This window comes from Mustela putorius, unplaced genomic scaffold, assembly GCF_011764305.1.
Source record: "Mustela putorius furo isolate JIRA1106 unplaced genomic scaffold, ASM1176430v1.1 tig00000508_pilon_pilon_pilon, whole genome shotgun sequence".
Classification (NCBI taxonomy): Eukaryota; Metazoa; Chordata; class Mammalia; order Carnivora; family Mustelidae; genus Mustela; species Mustela putorius.
The window spans coordinates 21,226,292-21,247,696 of record NW_025421402.1 but is presented as its reverse complement, the minus strand read 5'-3'; the positions used below and the strand labels follow the sequence as shown (position 1 = coordinate 21,247,696).

The 21,405-nt window shown below is 50.8% G+C and overlaps 1 protein-coding gene across 1 annotated transcript in view; it reads left to right on the top strand.

The window, feature by feature from the left end:
- Positions 1 to 11,569, top strand: part of UCK2 (uridine-cytidine kinase 2) — a 74,369-nt gene extending 62,800 nt beyond the window's left edge. The window contains exons 5-7 of the mRNA XM_004751443.3: positions 3,872 to 3,969; positions 6,225 to 6,273; positions 7,751 to 11,569. Coding sequence (XP_004751500.1) covers positions 3,872 to 3,969; positions 6,225 to 6,273; positions 7,751 to 7,890 — 287 coding nt within the window. The 3' untranslated portion in view covers positions 7,891 to 11,569. The remainder of the gene's footprint in view (positions 1 to 3,871; positions 3,970 to 6,224; positions 6,274 to 7,750) is intronic.
- Positions 11,570 to 21,405: the final 9,836 nt, after the last annotated feature.

Sequence of the window (21,405 nt, the reverse complement as noted above, 5' to 3'; positions counted from 1 at the left end):
CTGTTTCCCCGAGTTTTCCATCAGGACTGGTCAGAGCCTCTGAGTGGTCATCTCATTCTCAGGAACGGGAACACCGGCCTGACCCCATCATCAGGTCAGCACCTGGTACTGAAGTCCTGGGTGGGGGGGGGGGTGCAGTTAAATGCTTGAGGGAGAAGGACATGAGAGCCGTGGCCAAGTAGAACCAAATTTGAGAAATCCAGAATTCAGAATCCTTGAAAATCAGACGGTCTTGGCCTCTAATTCAGACGGATCACCACGGCATCATCACGGCACTGACGGCACAGAGAATTCTCTTTGCTCTGTTCTCGTGGGATCCTTGTGCAAAACGAGGAAAGATAGGAGGTGGTGGTGGCTTTCTGTGGGGTTTCTCCAGTCCCATCCCTCATGCTCCCAGGGAGGCTGTCGCTTTCCCTCTCAGACCTCTGCCTTCTTTGTGTCACCTGCTAGTGAGTCACTTTCCTGGTGGACTTGCGGGGCCTTTCCACATGCTGCTTCGACAAGTTCATTCTCTGTCCTTGTAGGACAGAAAACATGCCTGGCATGTGCGTTGTGGGCTGGGAGGCTGGGTTAGTCCGGAGCAGCTGATGGGCCTCAGAACATTCCTGGAGACTTGAGTCAGTGCCATGGTTTTGCCCTTTTGCGTGTCACCGGGCCCGTGACACTTGGTCAGAGTTGACCATCGTGTGGAATGGGGGCTTTGCCTTTGAGCTGTGCAGCTTTGGAAACACTCCATCACGGGAACCTCTCATACTTTGGGGTACTGGCTTCTCCAGCTTTTACCTTCCTGCCATGTGTGTTATTTAACCCACCCTTGAATTTGGGGACAGGGAAGAACTGAGACCGGGGACCAAAGAGGGCTGACACCTCCTCTCTTTTCTGCTATAATTCTCTGTGTCCGGTGCCCACAGCCTCAGGGCTGCAGTGGACCTTGAGATGGTTAGTCTGTTACTAGAGTAACACATTTCCTCGACTAATTTTTAAATTGAATGGGCTGAGCCATTGAGGAATCGTATTTATTCTGGGTCCTTCTAAATTTCGCTCTTGGCTTGGGCTGACCAGAGGAGCCCTGGTGGCTTTGGAAGGGCGGCCATGAGAGCCAAGCAGGGAAGGTGGGCAGACGGGTAGTTTCCTGACCTTTCCCTGTCTTCTGAAAGGGCCTTTTCCTTTCCAAGCAAATGTGCTGGGTCAGAGTGATGATCAGGGAGCCGGTATTGAGTCCCTGGAGTTTCCGGTTTGTGCCAAGACCTTGTTCTGACTCAGTCCTTGGCTTGGCCCTGTTTCCTGACTTCGCCTGAGGAGCCGGGCACTTTGGTGCTGTGAACTGGCTGGCCTTGTGTTGTCCTTGGCTCGAGGTGGGGTCTCGGGCTATTGGAGGTGGTAACTTAGTGGAAGGCTCTCAGGGAGCCGAGGTGGGTGATGCTGTTTGGTTTTGCACGTTCCCAGTGTCTGGGCAACATTGTCACCCATTTCCTGTTTCTCTTCCCAGGGTAGAAACTGTAGGGTGGCTTCTCCCTGTCTTTCCTGTTTCTCCCTCTCCAATGTGTCTTCCCATGCGTCTGTGCCCTGCGGTCCCTTCCGCACGCAACCCCCCACTCCCACCTTTCCAGCTGCTCCGCGGGACCCCAGCTCTCGGCTAGGTCCGGCCTGCTTACCTGAGCTCACCTGAGTTCCTCTGAATTCACAGATGCTGCCCTGAAGCTTCACGGATTCAGTTACCGTCCTCATGGGTGGTAGAAATTCAGGTTTATCGAATACCTCCCATGCACCAGCCACAGCACTGAAGACTTTAAGCCCATCCCCCTGTATTTTGGAGTAATGACCTTATGAGAAAGTCTCTGTGTATCATGTCTCTATTTTACAGTTAAGGAAAATGAGATTCACAGAGGTTGGGTAACCTTTCTAAGGTCACAGAGCTAAGAGTGGGATCAGGATTCCAACCCAGGTCGGTTCTACCTGCCCCGCTCCGGGTGGCGGGCCCAGGGCCTAGGGCTGCCTCTGGGTGACTCTCCTTGCTCCCCGTGCTTGCCTCCAGCTCTGCGCCTTCCCCACGCAGTGGCGTAGGCACAGGTAAGAAGGGAGCCGCTGGCTGGGGTCAGGGGCTGCGGGAGAGCCCCTGGCGAGCCCACGGGCCCGTGTGTGTGTGCCGGGGGAAGGACAGAGGGGCCCACGCTATGCACGCCAGCTGCACTCGTGGGCAGAGCGAGTCTTGTGAAACACACACATCAGGCTTCTGCGCGGCTTTTAAGCAAAAGCTATCCGAGTGTGGCCGTGTGTTTGTTCTTTCCCCAGCCCTGATACCCTTTGCCCTGGCTTCCTTTTCCCTTTGTACTTTATCTGGGAACGTGGAGAAATTGGAGGCCGCCCTGGCTGTGTGTTTTGGCCGAGGGGAGCCCGGTCGCTGGCGGGCCTGGGCTCCGGAGGCTGGTGGGGGCGAGCCACGTGGCGGCCCAGGTCCCTGGCAGAGCCTCCAGCCCCATGTCAGAATGCCCGGGAACACCATTTCCTGGCCGCGGGAGGCGCCTCTGCTGGTCCTGGGGCCGGGAGGGGCCGTGGGACAAGCCCTGACCCATCAGCAGCCTGCTGATTGCCCGATGGCCCCGGACCAGGGTTCCTGCGGAGCTGTCTTGTAAATGCAGGCGCTGCTGGGAGAGTCAGGAGGTCTGGCCGTGTCACTTGACCCTCTGGAATGTGGTCTTCTCGCCATCTAATCTCACACATTCCACACCAGCCCAAATCCTAACTATGAGAGCCTCCCTCCCTCTCCTGCCCCTGCCTGTGTGCGTGTGTGTGGGCACGCGCGCGTGTGCGGACACACGGAATTATCTAGAGACGTGGCTGTCGGGAAATTCACTTGCAAGTGTGCCCTGGTGCGTTCATCCCCTGCTGAGTCTGTAACCTGAGTAATGGTCGAGAGGAGCCCAGGGGCCTTCACGAATGGTTGCTGATGGACAGGGCACCCTCTCGGGGTCGGGGTGGAAGATCGGGCAGCCGTGGGGCTGAGATTTTCAACATCTGTAGGGAGGCGCTGTTTTGACGGAGAGAATCTCCTCCCAAGTTCTCACTGCCGAGTTTGGGGGGAGGCTGAGGCTCAGGGAGGTTGGTGTAGAGTGGCAGAGCCAGGATCCTAGTCCCTTTGATGGTCAGACCCTTTTCCTGTTTTTTGACGAAAGGCTGTTAAAATAATAAAGGTGTTGGGTTGAAAGCCCTTGAATGACACCGCGCCAGGGGGAGAAGGTCGAAGATGGGGAGTGCAGCCCACTGTTTCCAAAACCAGGGTGTCGTCCCCTCAAATGAGGTGTTTTCTATTTGCAAGCCCCTGTGCTTGAGGTCGGCAGGAGTGGCTGGCCACAGTGGGACCCTCTGCCCGGCTTCTGCGCCTGTAGGGGCTGGAATGTTGGGGGGGGGGTGCAGGCATGATAAGGTGGCACGTCAGCAGGAGGTCCGCGGGCTGCACGCAGGTAAGTAACTATAAGGGGACGCCGTCCAGGAGCTGCACGTCCTCTCTGGGCCCCGTCTGCTCCCTGTTATGAACCCTGCAGGACCGTCCTGCTTTTTTATGTTGTTCACACTGAAATTTTATTTGGGTCAAATGCTGCTTGAAACCAGAAGACTGTTGGCTAAGGCTGGACAGCCTTTTGCTTCAGAAGATCCTTATGTCATCGCCCAATTTGACTATAGCAATAAAAATGTAACTTGTTTTTCTTGAAGCTGCTGCTGACCCGCTCTTGGTCAAGTCTCTCAGGAATCCGGCTTGTGAATCATCCAGAGTAATCGCAGAGCCCGAGTGAGCCTGGTCTGCCTCACGAAGGGTGGACATGTGTTGGCTCATACACCATTTTCTTGATTCTTGTTTTTCCTTTTCTTATAGTATTAAGGGACATCAGCGAAAGAGGGAGGGACCTTGAGCAGATTTTATCTCAGTACATTACGTTCGTCAAGCCTGCCTTTGAGGAATTCTGCTTGCCAGTGAGTTGTGTTCTTGGTTTGTTTTTTGTTGAATTTAGCATTTAAAAGGAAATCTCACACATACAGGTATGTAAGCCGATGGAGTCCCCGGCCTGAATTTCATTCCTCTCTGAATGATCCTCTGTCCTCCAGTCCCAAGGAAGGGCAGCCTTTGAGGCTTTCTGCTCTCTGGGAGCTGTCGGCCGCCATCTTTGCCAGAATGGCCCTTCAGGGTCCCGCTGTCTGACTCCAGCAAACTCAGCACTCCTTGCTTGGTGGGCTCACGGTGTGAGGGTGCACCATACCTAAGCATAGACTCGGCCATTGGGATCTTCAAAAGGTCTGTGATGGTTGTAGTATTGGTGTAGGGAGGGCTCAGCAGTAGGGTATCTCCTTCTGAATCTCTTCTGCTACTGCATGGAGGCCCTCCCCCCTGCCCCTTTGAGCTTGTCTTTGGGCCCTGGATACGTTCCCCAGTGGGAATAAGCTTCCTTACTTCTGCCATGGCATAGGCTCATCATTCCTCCTGTGGCAGCTGGGAACTCTCTGGGAGGTGGCTTTCAGAGAAGGGAGGTTGGGGATATGGGGAATTTTCAGTGTTTAGTGAGTCGGCCCTCAGCACAGGAAACACTCTCGGCTTCAGGGGACAGAGAGGTGAGTGCTGCGGGAGGCCCACCAGGGACAAGAGGTGCGGTGGTTGCAGTGGTTGGGTGGGGGGCGGGGGTAGTGGTAGAGGAAGAGGTAGGAGATGATGTCGTTTGAGAAGAAGCGTTTAATTCAGGAGATGCCTGCACCTGTGTCCTGTGTCCTCACCAGGTTGACCTCACTGTGGTCTAACTGCCTAACGATTTATAATGAACTCTGAGTGAGAGTGGGGAGACACTGGGACTTAGCCTGATCTTAGTTGATCTCTTCTGGGAGACTGGAAGCTGCGGGCCGAGTGTGGGAATTTCTGTTTCTCCGAGCAATGAACTTCTTTCTTTCTCCTGGAAAAGTATGATCTCCAACTGTCTGTTCCTTCAAGTCTGTTAGTAGGTTTTGCGCCAAACCAGACTAGACTTCTGTTGTTTCAGATTGGGGACAGGTGGACTTTCTGAGTCAGTCTAAGTAACGCCGGTGGCCTGCTCATTCCCCTGGAGAGGATTGGGTCACAGGATTAGGTTTCCAGGCAGAGGGTAGAGGGAGTGGAGAAGCCAGGAAATTCGATCCATCTGTCTATCTATCTGAGGACGACACCTCCTCTTTTTACCTTAATAATAATGCAGGGTAAACTTACCGGACATGAACTAGAGCTAACTGCCACTTTTCTGCTGTTTCACTTAGTTATAACAGAGCTTAAAGTTCTGCACATTTTTCTGGGTGGTTTCTGCTTGTTCCCACTGTCCAGCCACTCTGTGATCAGGGAAGATCAGGTCATTCCCGTGTAAGCCAGGAGCTCAGATCTGATAAATGGTCTGCCTAGTTCAGATTGGGTTTGGTCCTGACACAGTTGCATTTGAATGGTTTTAGTACACAAGATGCCCGTGTGCTGAAGGCATCCTTAGGTGAAGGTGGTCTTACGCTAGACGTAAGCTGGGTCACACACCACAGCACAGTTACTTGTAAAGTGGTCCACAAAATCCCAGTGAAATAAGAAAACAGAAAAGGGAATGTATCAAATTGTATCTTTACTTTTTTTTTTTTTTTTTAAAGATTTTGTTTATTTGACAGAGATCACAAGTAGGCAGAGAGCCCGATACGGGGCTCGATCCCAGGACCCTGGGATCATGACCCGAGCTGAAGGCAGAGGCTTTAATCCACTGAGCCACCTAGGCCCCCCCCCCCGCACTTTTTTAAAGTGTGGTAACAAAATGACCATGCAAATGGTCATCAGGGGGATTATTTTTCTTGGATTTACCCTTGTGTTAGGATCAGTGGTGTCCCCTTTCAGACTGTGTGTAGAAGTCCAAGGTGAACCACTTCCCTTTTCAATTTGGGTTTTTCTAATTCATATTTTTCTTAGTAGGGTGGAGGCAGTTATGAGTTTGGTTTCAAAGACCACATTCACAGTGCAGGTCCTAAGCTTAAATAGTATGAAACCATTAATAATGAAAGATCAAGAGAGCTGATTTATTGTAATTTAGATGAAGGAGCTAAAAAATACTGTGTTGGCAGCCTCAAGCTGCCACCGACTGGGGTCAGTGGTAGGAAGGCTGACCCTTTTCTCATGGCCCCTCAAGAGGGGCGTGAACCAGTTTATTTCTTCTTTAATGCGTTGTGAATTTCTTTCTCCACAGACAAAGAAATATGCTGATGTGATCATTCCTAGAGGTGCAGATAATCTAGGTGAGTCCTGGTGGGGAGTCATCTGGTGGAGGCATGACTTCTACCCTATGTCCGTCATACTTTGAGACAGGATGTGGTGACCAAGCAAGGTTCCATGGACGTGGCTGAACCACTGGTCTGTTCCTGGGAGCCAGGAAGGAATTTCTGCTCACATAGTTGGCCTTGGGAACAGGCCCTTGTGTACATGTGTGTATGGCCATGGTCACAAACAGGAACTGATGCTTCTTTAACAGAAACTAAAGGGCTGGATACTGGCCTTTGCTGTCACTCCCAGCGATGACACTTAGAGAGGCCTTGCATCCAAGGCCATCTTTTAGCAAAAGCACGCTTTCTTCTTCTTCTTCTTTTTTTTTTTTTTAAAGATTTTATTTATTTACTTGAGAGAGAGACAGTGAGAGAGAGCATGAACGAGGAGAAGGTCAGAGAGAGAAGCAGACTCCCCATGGAGCTGGGAGCCCGATGTGGGATTCGATCCCGGGACTCCAGGATCATGACCTGAGCCGAAGGCAGTCGTCCAACCAACTGAGCCACCCAGGTGTCCCATCACGCTTTCTTCTTAATTTAATTTCGAATGACCTGCCACTAAGGTAGCCCTTCTGAAAGGGAGCTGGTTGCTTTTATTTATTTATTGGTTTCGGCTTGTCTGAGAAGTAGGTAGGGGGACCTCTGGGCTGAGGCAGACTCACTTCTGTGAGAAGTCCCTACCTTCTCATTCTCTTTTTATTAATTCATTTCAACTTTCTTCCATTTAAACAGTTTTTTTTTTTTTTTTTTTTTTTTTTTTTTTTTGCTGAGTCATTGGGGAGTCTGTCTTAGCAATGACTATTTCACTGTGTATTTCTTAATTTTTTTTTTTTTAAGATTTAGTTCATTTTAGAGAGAAAAGGGGGAGAGGCAGAGGGAGATGGAGAGAATTGCAGGCAGGCTCCCCACTGAGTGTGGAGCCCAATGAGGGGCTCGGACTCAAACCAGGAGTTGGATACCCAACCGACTGAGCCACCCAGGCGTCCCTCAGTGTATATTTCTTAGAGAGAAGGGCATTTTCATTCCTGGCCACAGAACAGCCATTCCATCCAGAGAAGTAAAGATACAATTTCCTTTGACAGGCTTGAGGCGTGCAGGCCCATTGTTTTGTAGAATGGCCCTCAGTTTGGGTTCATCTTTGTTTCCTCGTGATTGGATTCCGTTTACACAACCCAGGGAGAACACCGTAGGAGAGACGTTTTGTTGCATGTGTTCTTTGTGCAGCATCTCAGAAAGCACTCGATCTTCATTCCACGTCTGGTGATGGTGGTTTCAACATCAGTCACTTGCTTGAGATGAACCGTTTATTTCTAACGCTAAGAATAGAGAGTCCCCATGTTAACATTTCTGAGCCTTCTGCAGGGATCAGTCTCCCTGGGGCTGGTGGGTTCCCTGGTGGAAGGCTTGTCTCCTCCCTGCACTGTCCCTAACACGGCCGCTCTCTGCCCCACAGTGGCCATCAACCTCATTGTGCAACACATTCAGGACATCCTGAACGGAGGGCTCTCCAAACGGCAGACCAATGGCTATCTGAACGGCTACATCCCTTCACGCAAGAGGCAGCCGTCGGAGTCCAGCAGCCGGCCCCACTGACCCCTGTCTCCTTCCGGCCCCTCTCTTCAAGAGACAGGAGGAGGGATCAGAAGGCACTGTTCATTCGTACATGTGCTTTCCTAGGACATTGCTGTATTTAAGAACACACTATGGAGATGACATGCCTTTGTTCTTCCTTTTTTTTTTTTTTTTTTTTTTTTTTGTGCTTTGGAGCGGCGAAACGAAACCGAATTTGACCCTGAGCTTAAACGACAAACCGTGCCAACTACTACTGGTGATGCCTAATTATGAATCCAACGTGTAACCAGTTATAAATACATATATATATATAAAAGGATCTATTTTTGTGTAAATGTACAAATACTGTAAAGCTGTTTGCTGTAAGTATTGTGTAGGAGGGCCTGTACTTGCGTGTCCGGGGCTCGAGCTGGAGTCTCACCGAGGGGTCGTGGCCGCTGTGTTGCGAGCGGGGCAGGCTCAGGCATGGGTGCGGGAGGCGGACGGTGGAGAAGGGGGGGCCCCGGCTCATGGCTCTCGTGCCTGTGCAGCTCGAGGACAGTGGAGCTGGGAGCCTTGGCTCACCCCTCCCCTGCCAGGGGTCGCCGCCTTTGAGCCGGAGCTTAATCATGTGTTCACAAGAGATACTCCTTTCTTTTCTTCTTCTTTTTCTTTCTTTCTTTCTTTTTTTTGAGTTGAAATTAGGCAAGACCTCAGCTCAAAAATCAAACTCAGGGAAGAGGCCCACTAAGGAGAACAAATCTGGGTTTTCTTCTTGCCCAGTGCCGCCCCTCCCCCTCGCAGCTGCCTGGGTAGCTCAGCCACTCCTTCGTGAGCCACCTGCTTCTCAGTCTCTGCACAAGCCAGAGCTGCTGCCCCTCTCTCCTTCCCTGATGGGCATGTGACGGGCTGTCTTCTGCAGAGGGGGGGAAGGAGAGTCGGACGGGACCTGGTGTTGTGTCCGAGGAAACACTGAGGGAAGTCCGCAATCAGCTTCCTTGGGCCTTGTGCCAGAGGGTAGCTCGCACGGTGGCCCCTTGAGTCTGGGCTTTGGTTGAGGACTTCTGCTGGCGGAAGGACAGCCGACAGCCCTTCGCAGGGTGGCAGGGGGAGTGAATGGTCGTTCCCGCTCACCGAGAAGCAGGGCCTGGCAGTGGGGTGAGGACAACACGCACCTCTCAGCGGCAGTGCTTCCCAGCAGCGTGCCGGCCAGGCAGATGGCCAGGTTCCAGGGGGAGCCCCACCTCTCCTGAGGGCTCCCTCTTTGGGAGGAGCACAGATCCCTGAAGATTCTTGGTGGAGGAAGGGGGAGGACCAAGTGAGACCCAGGAGGGGTGACGCGAGGGTCCCGAAGCCTCCGCGATGAACCGCGGATGAGCAGGAGCCCTTCGCGCCCCGTTGACCATCTCCGTGCTCCGCAGGCTGTGCCCGCAGCCTTTCCACCGCCGGAAGCGTTTGGGGGGACCTTCTCCCCCCATTGCTTCCCCAGCCCGCTGGAGCCATTCAGGTACCTCTGACACCGCGTCTCTCTAGTCACACCGAATTGTCCCTCAGACTCCTTGCCGTCCAGCTTTGATTCCCTCTTTCTGGACTCGATGGGACTCTCACCCTGTGCGGCTGTTTGAAAAAGTCCGACCTCCACCCCAGCAGAGCTTTGCCGCCCCTGAGACACTCAGGAGGCAGCTGCGGGCTTGCAGGGGAGCTCCCGAGGGTGGGAGTGAGGGAAGGCTCTCGAGGGGCCTGCGTCTGAGGCCGGTGCCCCTCGGGATGAGTACATTCTGGAAGGCCGTAGCATCCGTATTCTCTCGTCATGCCTTGCACGGTTCTCAGATGAAGGGTTGGTGGCAGGCCTGGGTTAGGATCCTGAGGACCCAAGGCCTCTTGGCCTGGATGGGGCCTCTCCGTGCTCAGGGGCAGCCCACCCCTGTCTGGGGGAGCCTTGGCCTTCCAGTGGGTAGCACATTCAACTTTACTTGAAGCTCCCAGGTGCCAAACCATTTAGTGCCTTGGCTGTCTGTCCCACTGCCCTGGAAGATGGAGTCTTCTCATCTCTGAGCCTTGATGTCCTCACCTGCTTCCTCATCTACCTGTGGTGTTGGGACCAAGCCTCCGGTGTCTCTCAGTAGCCCAGTTGCTGGGAAACTGCTCTAGGGCTGCCTTGCCTCCTGGTAAAAACCATCCCCAGTTCTTGGTGGCTTGGCTTGGGGCACTGGGCTGTGTCCTCTGGGCAACGCTGACAACTCCCTTGGTTCTGTGACACACTGTCTGGGGCAAGGAAGGGATGAGAAGCTTCATCCCTGTGCAGCCCTCTCAGTATTTAGCCAACTCTCTGAACTTGAGCTTTCTGGGTGACAAATCCTGGACTCGGTATTTTGAGTCATTGGGTCTCTGATTCCACTGGAGAGTCAGCGGTAGGATCGTTGGGCCAGAAACCATGACCCGAGGCTCCTGGGTCCTCTCTTTGGTCCAGCGGGGAGGTACCGGCAAGCTGGGTGGGGTGATGTCGGTCATGTGTGCGTGGGAGTCCCGTGGCTTCCGAGCTGCCCAGTGGTGCTTGCTGCTGCCCCCACCGCCTCCCCGCCCAGCTGTTACCCATAGACCAAGTGTGCAGGGAACAAGTATCCACACTTTGTGTCATGGGAAGGCCTGACCTCACACTCCTTCATGCTATTGGAACTTGTGCTGACCCAGGTTTCTTTTTCTTGGGCAGCCCGAGGCCAGTAAGGACAGAGAGATTGGATTCTGTAGGAGGAGCTCACGAGTGTCTAGAACTTTGGTTTGGGGTGGATAGGGTAGGCCCTTGAAGAGGCAGTGGTTAGACAAGGGGATCCCCGAAGGACAGGCCGGGGGAGGGTAGCAGGGGAAGGTCTCCAGTTCCTCCTCCAGAGCCCATCATTCCAACAACCCGCTCTGGTCTTGGCTGCCGTGGTCATGCCGATGCCGCCGTCCTGCCTCGCCTGGGCTCGGCACTGGACACTTGTCTCTGTGCCCGGGGAAGACTGCCAGTCTCTCATGAGGCCACTAGGTCAGGCTGTGAAGGCTCTCGTGCTCCTCGGCGCGGTTGGGAAGCAGGAGGGACTGGAGCCCAGTCGGTTTCTGTATCCCCTCCTTTGCTGTCCTTTTCCGCTCCCTTGATTAGCAGCCTTGACCTGTGCTAGCACCTGAGGCCAGCGGAGGGAGGCAGTAGCCTCTCGCAGGGCTCCTGGAGTCTCCTACCTGCCAGTCAAGGATTCCAGCACCAAGGACCCGTGTTGGTTAGGCTGGCTAGGGAAGGTTCTGCATTGTCAGGCTCTGCTGCCAGCGAGGACGGGCTGGGCTTCCCTCACTCCCTTTCATCCTGTCTCAGGGTGAAGTGGGGGAAACGGGCTTGGTGTCCGGTACAACAAGGCAGAGAACATGTTGGGAAAAGCACTGGGGTTGGTCTGGAGCTCAGAGTCCCCTTCGATCTTTTGTCTCTGGGCCCCGTGCTGCCCTCCTTGGCCAGGTGGCTGGTGTTAGATCAGCTTCCTTGCTGCTCTTAGAGGCGGTGAGTGCCTAACCGGTCCTGCCTCAGGAACAGGGTGAGTAGCTAAATAAAGACGTAGGCTTTTTTTTTCTTTCTTTCAGATGCTTGCTCTTCCTCCTTCCTTTCTACCACCCTGCCTTTATTGTTAGTAGTTACAAAAATGACCACATACTATGTACTTTGCTGTAAATAAAGACTGGACAAAAAAAGAGCCAATTCTTGTCTCCCTTGTGGTGTTTGGGCAGGAGGAGCAGTGACTGAGGCCAGCGGCCCTGAGGGCTCAGCCACTCAGGATGTGACTAGGAGGCTCCTGTCACTAAGCCTCACAGTGCAGGCTGGACCCCGGACCTTAGCTGTCCTGGAATGTTGGTGAGATGCACATTTGTGCATTTCTCGTCTGTCCCTGTCTCTGTTCCCAAAAGCCAGGGTCAGGGTTTCTGGGAGGCTTCCGATCTCTGGGAGGTTCTGGCTCCGAGTCACCCAATCAATGCCAGCACCTCCCTCAATTCCTACCCTGGAGCATTCACCACCCTTTCCTGAACTCCTCCATTGAAATCCCAAGCAGCCTTCTAGAGGAAGAAAAGTTCACGGAGGTGGGTGGAGGAAGTGTACATTGACAGTGTGAACAAGAGAGCTTGTGTGTGTGTGCGTGTGTGTTTGTGTGTGTGATTGCTCAACATATCGATACATAACACAGATATTCATACGTCTCCCTGTTTTTTTCTTTTGAAAAGATTTTATTTGAGAGAAAGCGTGTGTGTGTGAGCCAAGGGAAGGACAGAGGGAGAGAATCTCCAGCGGGCTCCCTGCAGAGCAGAAAGCCTGACTCTGGGCTCCATCCCAGAACCCAGGATCATGACCTGAGCCAAAACTGAGAGTCAGATGCCCTACTGACTGAGCCACCCAGGCGCCCCATCCCTGTCCCTGTTTTTAAAAGGCCTAGGTCACCCACTGCCAAAGACTGTAAAATAATTGGCCTCTGTGCTGTTCTCAGCCGCCAGTCGCCCACCAACCCTGCGGCTTCTCCGCCTCCACCCCTTCACTGCCTGCCAGACAGCCAAGCACCCTCACCAACGTGCAGTGAAAATTCAGAAAGGGAAACCTCGCTAAAATGGGATCAGGAGGTCTGGCCAGGTGTTCTCGCTCCCCACCCACGAGCCACTCCTTGTCAGCTGCAAACAGGAAGAGACAACCCTGCACAGAGATACTACCTGGCATTGGAATACCCCCATGGAGGAATAAAGGCTTACTTTCCCTCCTCTCCCGCCAGCGACAGTCCAGCCAATGGGAGACCCGCACAGGTCAGCCAATGAGACTCCCGCACAGCTCAGCCAATGAGAGGCCTCGATACTTCTCACCCTCAGTTTACTCCAATGGACTTGTCTGTAACAGCCTTCCCACTTCCGCTTTCCTCTATAAAAGCTGGCACCTGTGCTTGGTCCCCACAGTTGGCGTCTTCTGGTTCGCAACTCTTTGCTCTTAGTAAATCCATCCTTTGCTGGTAAAATACGTGGCCGTTTTAATTTTAAGGCTAACAGTGTAGCTCCACCCCGCAGTTTCCAGATGCTTGTTTCACGCATACATGCAAGCCCATCAAGGACTGTAGCGATCCGAGGGAACCTTCATTTGAGAGGATCCACTCTCAGAAGGCTGCTGTGTTGTAAAATAACACCCAGGTGCCTCTGCCACAGCTGGTATTATCGTCCGGAGTGACCGTCCTCTTCAGGCCAGTGAAGACGTGATCAGTCGCAGAGAAGCGCCTTGCGTGGTGTCGCACAGGTAGTGGTTGTGAGAGCCGGGTTAGCTGTGTTCCCCTTTGTCTTGCTCCCCCCACCCCCCCAATCCTTGGTGGACTCCCCTGGAGCTGGGTGCTTTGCTTGGGACTCAGCTCGTTCCTCAGGTTTCAGTTCCGCTCCCTTGTAAGTGGGAGGACAATGGGGCAGGCCAGTGAGGCCCTCAGCACCCTGTGTCACGACATCCTCCTATCCACCCTTATACTCCTCGGCCTGGAAATGCTCACTGGACTGGTGCTGCTTTGGCCAAACCCTCCTTCCATTCAGATGAAAAGAAACCTGTTGGAACCTGCTTAAAGGGTCTACGGAAGGGGGACAGAGAGAGAAGGAGCCCTGGGAGATGCAGAAGTTCACAATTCCATCATCATCTGGTGGTGGAAGATGTTTAGAATTTTTTGCTTAAAAAAAAAAAAAATATTGGAGAGAGTGTGCCGGTATGGTGGGAGGGGTAGAGGGGTAGGGAGAGAATCTCAAGCAGAGTCCATACTGATCTCACAACCTTGAGATCATGACCTGTGTCAAAATCAGGAGTCGGATACGACACTGACCAAGCCACCGGATGCCCAATTTTGCTGTTGTGGCGGTTTTGTTTTTTAAGACTTATATTTTTGAAGCTGAGTTTCAACAGATCACCTGCTAGAATAAAGTTAACCTAGAATGCAGTTAACTCACTTGCTAAATCTTGGGCTATGCCTCTCTATATGCTTAACATTTTTTCAGTCAATTGTGAGCCCAAGATAACAGCTGAATGAATCCGCTTGAGTTAGGACTAAACCCAGACAGACAGTGATTCTCAGTTAAATGAGTGGAGAGGGAGGGGCAGGAGGACATGAAGCTGACACAAGCTCACCGTCCTGCAGACCAGGTCCTGCTCGGCACTGGTTCCCCAGATACTGAGGGTTTGCTTGTCTAGATCAGGGCTTCCTCTGATGTCTGCAGAATGACCATGGCCTGGGGTTCGGTGCAGTGCTAACTGCTGACGGCCGGTGGCCAGGGGAAGCCAGATGGCCTCTGCCTTCCAATCTCATACATCTCTGTGGTTTTATCCTGAAAAGTCCAGGATTCTCTAATATAAGGTAGTAACAGCTGTGGGTGATGTTTCAAGATTTCTCTTTATCAGCGCCGTGGACTTCCTTTTCAGGTCGTGAGATTCCCGATTTTCATGGCTGTGCTCCCTTCGGACTTCCCCAGCCTTCACCATACACCTTCACTTGGTCTCGGACCTCCTGCAAGGTATGTAAGGAATGCGTCCCGCTGGGGTTGGACGATTTAACCCAGACCTGCTGGGAAGGAGGCCCCCTGCCAGGTAAGGCTGTCTGGTGCGTGTCTGCCCTCTAGTGGTAGGATGTGGACCTGGTGCTGGGCCGATGTCCTTTGCTTGACTTGTGTGGTTTTAAGAGAGAGTCAGAGGGTCTCCAGACTTCTGACTGCGGATGTGATTATTCTTTTGTTTCTTCCTGGAGGGTCTTTAATGAGAATCTTCATTAGGGCCGATCAGAAATGACCTTCTTGGTTTCTCTGTTGCGGTAACCTATTGGAAGTGGTTCTCTGAGCTGGTCATCACGGTCTGTGGGAGTTCGTTGAAAAGATCACTGTGATTCATTCCTGGGAATTCTGATTCTGTAGGTCTGGGGAGAAGATCTTTCATAACAAGCTGTGCAGGTGAATCAGATGCATAGACAGGGCTGGAAACCAGGGGTCTTGTAGATTTCACTGTACAGACCCTTTGGATCCATGGTGTTCATTGCACTGGGGGGCCCATTTCTCCCAGAAATGTTGTCTGTGCTGTAAGGCTCCTCTTTGCCTGTGTGAAGACAGGAAAGAAAGTTTGAGTCTGCTCTTAAGCCCATTCAAGGCCAGCACTACCCTCTCAGGTTGTAAGACCCCCCACCCTGACCCCTAGCCCAGGTGATGCTAAGCTACGGGGCCCTGGGAGAGTCCCTCAGGATGTCTTCAGGAATTCCGAGTTTTCCTGGAATCCAGGAATCCGAGCCCTTCATTTTACAGATGGGGAAACCAGAGTCTAGAGGCAAAGCAACTGGTCAGGACCGTCCTACCTGGGCACTGGGTCTGCAGTGGACTGATTAGGGCTTTAAAAAAGAGAGTTCCCTTCTAGGTTTCATCTTGGAGCTTCTCCAGGGGCAGCATTGTTGGCAAATTTGGGACGGATCTCTGCCCTTGGACTCATCCTTTTTGGCAGGAAGAGGGACCTAAGTCAGACTCACTTGGTCAGCAGAAGGCAGTAGAATGAGGAGGGGAAGTTGAATGCCTTTTAAAAAGATTAAGTTTAGGGGCGCCTGGATGGCTTAGTGGGTTAAAGCCTCTGCCTTCGGTTCAGGTCATGATCTCAGGTCCTGGGATCGAGCCCCACATCAGGCTCTCTCCTTGGCAGGGAGGCTGCTCCCCCCCCCCCACCTCTCTGTCTGCCTTTCTGCCTACTTATGATCTCTCTGTGTCAAAGAAATAAAATATTTAAAAAAATTAAAAAGATTAAGTTTAGTGAGTTAGTGTCAGTTGGGTTTTGTGAAAGGGGCTTCACCTGTGTTCAATGATTGCTGCATCTTCTAGTTCGCTACCAGGAGAGACTGCCTCTTGGGGTAAAGAACTTGGGAGTCAGCAGACCTCGCTTGAAGTGTTGGCTCCTTCACAGAACAGCTGGGTGGTCTCGGGCAGGCTGTAACCCAGGGCCAGAGCCCCCTGCTTGGCCTAGAGTACTGAAGGAGCGTGTGCAGGCAGAGAGGCATGGCTGTGCCTGGGGTAAGGTGCCAGGCAAGTGGTGGCTGTTTGTGTGGTCTTGGGATCGGGCTGCACGGGCGAGCCCGAGTTCTGGGAAGGCCGTTTCTTCTCTGGAGCTCAGGCAACCTGGGAGAGGCTGGCTGGGTGCGGATAACCCCTGAACTAGAATTCTCTGCACATGTTGCTCAATTCCTGCCCTGACCGAGGAGGCTTTAGCCAAACCCGAGTAGGCTGTCCTGCTGTGGAGACATGCCCCAGGGCTGTGAGCCTCCCCGGCGCAGATTCACCCCTTTCTGGGTGTCTCCTCAACTCTGATGCCGCTGTGATGAGAGAGGGACGGAGTCAGGAAAGACATCTGTGTCGTGTCAGCCAGTAATTTAAAATGGATCCGAAAACGTAATGGTGTGCTCTTTAAGACCTCAAAATAGTGAGTATCGGACAGTCCTGGCATCAAAACGAAGGGGTCGGATATCGTGTCCTCCGGTTCCGTAGCTGGAGTCTGTCCGTCAGGTGGACAAGCTGAGGGGGCGCTGGGCATCTTCAGTGGGACAGCCAGGGTTGGGCCTGGCACGCCCTTCAGGACGGTGTCCCCCTCCCGCAGGATGTACCCGGGCTGATGAAAGCGCCTCTCTTTTCTCAATTAGGGTTTTTAATTTCTTTTTGTCCCTAGGTCCCTCTAGCACTGTGCCTTCTGAGCACCCCCTCTCAGGATAATGTCTTTACCTACGTGAAATAACACCTCAGAACATCGAAGGAGGGGCGCCTGGGTGGCTCAGTCGGTCACGCGGCTGCCTTCAGCTCAGGTCATGATCCTGGGGTCCTGGGATCGGGCTCTGACTTGGGAGGGGGTGTCCCTGCTCAGCGGGGAGCCTGCTTCTCCCTCCCCCTCTGCCTGCCACTCTGCCTGTTTTGCGCTCTCTCTCTCTCTCTCTCTCTCTGTGTCAAATAAATAAATAAATAAAATCTTTTAAAAAATCAAAGGAAAAAAATTAAATATATATACATATATATTTGTATATCTATGTGTATATGTATATGTGTATTTTTTAATTTTTAAATTTATTTAATTTTTACGATTTTATTTATTTGAGAGAGAGTGTGAGCAGAAGTGAGGGGGCGCAAAGGGAGAGGGAGAGTCAGGCTCCCCACGAGCAGGGAGCCTTGAGCTGGATGTGGGGCTCCATTCCAGGACCCCGGGATCATGACCTGAGCCAAAGGCAGACAGACGCTCAACCGACTGGGCCACCCAGATGGCCATATATATATATATGTATACATATATATATATATATTTAAAGGTATTCATTTTATTTATTTATTTGCAAGAGAGAGAGCATGTGCACGAGCAAGGGAAGGGCAGAGGGAGAGAGAGACTCTCACTCAGACCCTGTGCTGAGCATGGAGCCTGACACGGGGCCCATCCCAGGACCCCAGGATCACGACACAAGCCAAAGTCAACACTCAGGTGCCCCAGGAAATGAATTCTATCGAAACACAGTTACTGAAATGTGGAAACAAATGGCCGATAGGGTAATACATGCGCTTCTTTATTAACCCATCAAATAACAAGATCCTGTGTCAGGTCTAAGAACTACCACGATTATGAAGAATTAATGAACCTAAATGATATTTTGAAATTCTGTTCACAAGTATAATATATTATGAAAACGACTGATTTCTACTGCCCATAAACAAGTACAAGTAGGGCTAATGTCCCCGTGGTTTGTTGCCTATGCTCCTAACGCAAGGAAATGCACACATTGCACAGGCTGCTGGAAATGAAGTTTTAAATTCATAGACTGCCTGAATTTTGACCTTCTGTCATTCTGTCCTTACTCCTCAGACTAAGAACCCCTGGGTGAGATCCAGATCTTCCAAGTCACTGGTGACTGGGGTAGACAAAAGTGTTCCCTTTCACTGCGTGTCTTAAGCGAGCCAGGCCTCTGCCCTGGCTTGGGGCAGGCAGTGCAGGATGGACACGGAGTCGGGCGGCCTCGCTCTGGTCTGAACTTGTCCGTGATGTTGGCAGGTCCTATCACTCATCCTGCTGGCCCCTCCGTCTGGGATCCTGCCAGCCCCGTCATCTGGGAGATGAGACTGTCATCTCTGCTCTTCTCCACTCAATGGTTTCAGTACATGACGGGAGGGGGTAGATAGAACCTGAATCAGAAACAGCAAAAACTATCATATAACCATAAAGCGTGTTATTTATTTTCAGTGCAAAGTGTAACAAGGCCAAAGCGCTACTTAGAAATGATCAACTTTGACTCAGGCCAAGTGTTGGCGAGGAAGATAAGCTGTCCGTGCAGAGCCAGAAAGGAGGGTAGAGCAGATGAAGACCATGAGGGGGGGTTTCCTGGGGTCAAAGCCTGTAGCAGCCACTCAGAGACCGTGGCTCCGGGACAGCGCCCGTGACCCGGCCGCAAGCAGGAAGACAAGTGTTCATTTCTTTCCCTCCGGCCAAAGTGGTCTGTCATCCATTTCCCGTAATTTTTCTTCATGGTGTGGGCTGTAGGTAGAAGTGCAGTATTTTGCATGCGATATCCTTTCGTTCCAGCAGCATTGTGACTTTGATCTTTGAATTGGCTTTGCACCTTTCTGAAGGGTCAGCTGTTGGCATTCGTGGGCCTGTTCCTGGACTCTGCTCCGCTGGTCTTTTTGTCTATTTTGGCGTCCACACTTTCTTGATTACTGCAGCTTTATCGTAAGTCTTGAAATCAGGGAGCATTTGCCCTCTAACTTTGTTCTTCGTTTTCAACGTAGTTTTGGCTATTATAGGTCCTTTGCATCTCTATATGCATTTTAGAATCAGCTTGTCAGTTTTCAGAAACTGCCCTGCGGAGGCTATACTTGGGACGGTGTTGAATCCACAGGCTAGTTTGGGGACAGTTGTCATCTTAACAATGTTGTGTCTTTTGACCCCAGAACAAAGTCTGCCGCTCCATTTTCCTTGGTCTTCTTTGATTTGTCTCTGTAATGTTTTGTTGTTTTCAGCTTACGGATCTTGTGCATCTTTTGTCAGATTTGTTTTTATGTATCTTGTATTTTTTGATGCATGGTAAATAGTGTTTTTTTTTTTTTTAGAATTCCAAGTTCCGATGTTGTAGCTAGCATATGGAAATGCACATGATTTTTGTATACCGGTCTTTTGTCTTGTGGAGCTCCCTGTGGCAATATTATCTTTAGAGTGTTTTCAGGAGGAAGCAGAGATAGAACAATGGTTTTATCTACTGTGTTTAACCAGAAGTTCTCGAGATTTCTATATTCACTTGTATCCTCTCTACAGGTTTGGAAATTACACATATTTTTCTTTTGTGGTTATCTTTTAAAATTAATGTACAAGCATTAGCACACCGGGCTTGACAGAATCCCTCACCTCCTCCCGAACAACCCAAGAGCTTTAGAAAGCCCCAGCTCTCCTCACACTGTCCATCCTACACGTTCATGTTGCTCAAGCATTTTAGTTCCACCTTGCTCTTTTATATCCCTTAAGTTCATTGTCATTACTGGTTTTCAAAAATTGTTACTGCTGGATGCTGTCAGTTCTTGTTTGATTTACCCAGAATTTTGCTACTGCCTTTACTTCCTAGGTCATTTTGCATTAGTCTTTGTACCGGATTCAGTTTTCTTCCTACAGTACGTTCTTTTTTTTTTTTTTTTTTTTAAGATTTTATTTTTATTTATTTGACAGAGAGAGATCACAAGTAGGCTGAGAGGCAGGCAGAGAGGAGGGGGTGGGGAAGCAGGGTCCCTGCTGAGCGGAGAGCCCAATAGGGAACTTGATCCCAGGACCCTGAGATCGTCACCTGAGTCAAAGGCAGAGGCTTAACCCACTGAGCCACCCAGGCGCCCCCTACAGGACATTCTTGATGCAGTCCCCTCACAGAGGGTGTCCGTGGTCTTTGCTTTGTCACAGATGTCTTTATTTCACCTTCATCTAAAAAAATTTTTTTAAAAGATTTTATTCTTAGATAATCTCTGCACCCAATGCAGGGCTTGAACTTAAAACCCCAAGATGAAGAACCACATGCTCTACTGACTGAACCGACCAGGCGCCCTTACCTTCACCTTTGCGTGGTAATTTAGCTTTGTATTTGCTCCCAGCGTTTAGACTGAACCGACCAGGCGCCCTTACCTTCACCTTTGCGTGGTAATTTAGCTTTGTATTTGCTCCCAGCGTTTAGAATGTATTTTCTACTTTGTCCCGTCTTTTTGTTTGAAAGGCTTCTCCTTTTTTTTTTTTTTTTTTAAGATTTTATTTATTTATTTGACAGACAGAGATCACAAGTAGGCAGAGAGGCAGGCAGAGAGAGAGGGAGAAGCAGGCTACCTGCTGAGCAGAGAGCCCGATGCGGGGCTCGATCCCAGGACCCTGGGATCACGACCTGAGCCGAAGGCAGAGGCTTTAACCCACTGAGCCACCCAGGCGCCCTCTTTGTCTCTGATCTTCTGCGTGTGTCATGAAGTGCTGAGGTGCGGATGTATTTTTAATTTTCCTACTTGTGCTTTCTAGTTAGCAAGAGCTGTGTTTCCTCTAGTCTAGAAAATCACAGCTGTCGTCTGCTCACCTTTCTCTGTTCTCTCTCTAGAGCTGTACTTACGTGGATGTAGGACCCTTTATTCTCTCCCCTGAGTCTCTTACTTTTTTAAAAATTTTTCACGTTTTTAGCTTTTCAAGGCAGCATTTTTGCAAAGTTTCTCAGATCTATTTCCAGTTTCCTTATTATCTCTTTAGCCATGTTTAGTCTGCCATCTAAAACGTAGCCATCGAGTTTTTAATTTCATTGACTTTATTTTTAGCTTTCAGGAAAACTCCTTCATCATGTTATAAGTCTGCTCCTTGATTTTTCTAGTGCCTCATCCTTATGTTTCAATTCCTATTCTTGGCTGCTGTAAAATATCTTCATTTTCTTGTTCGCTCCCCTCTGTATTAAGCAGGGCTTTTTAATATTTTATCTAGAATTTCTAAGTATTTTGTAGCAAGAGGGCTTTCTGGTTATCTGAATCATCCTAGTTGGGGGGGGAAAAAAAAAGTATGCCATTCATTCTCTCAGATTTTTTGCTCCAGAAAGTTTTTACTTTGACTTCTGGGTCAAATGTCACCTAGGATTCCCAAACTTCCAGTGCTCTCAGTATGTGGGGTGTTCTGGGATGTCAGTGCTGTGGTGTTATGACTCCAGATTAAACTGTAAGCTCCTTAAGGTCAGGAATTGCGAAGTGCGCTTCTCCTGTGTTTTAATGCGCTCCAGGGCATACTTGTCCACATAATCTATGCATAGCAGTTGGATGATTTCCTTATTTGACTTTTCTTTTGGAGCCAGACACTGTGCTAGCATGAGATGCTCATATATTTTTATTTTTTAAAAAGATTTTATTTATTTATTTTTGAGAGAGAGCGAGCGAGAATGAGCAGGGGGAGGGGCCAGAGGGAAAAGCAGACTCCCTGCTGAGCAGGGAGCTGGACATGGGACTCGATCTCAGGACCCCAGGATCACGACCTGAGCAGAAGGCAGATGCCTAATT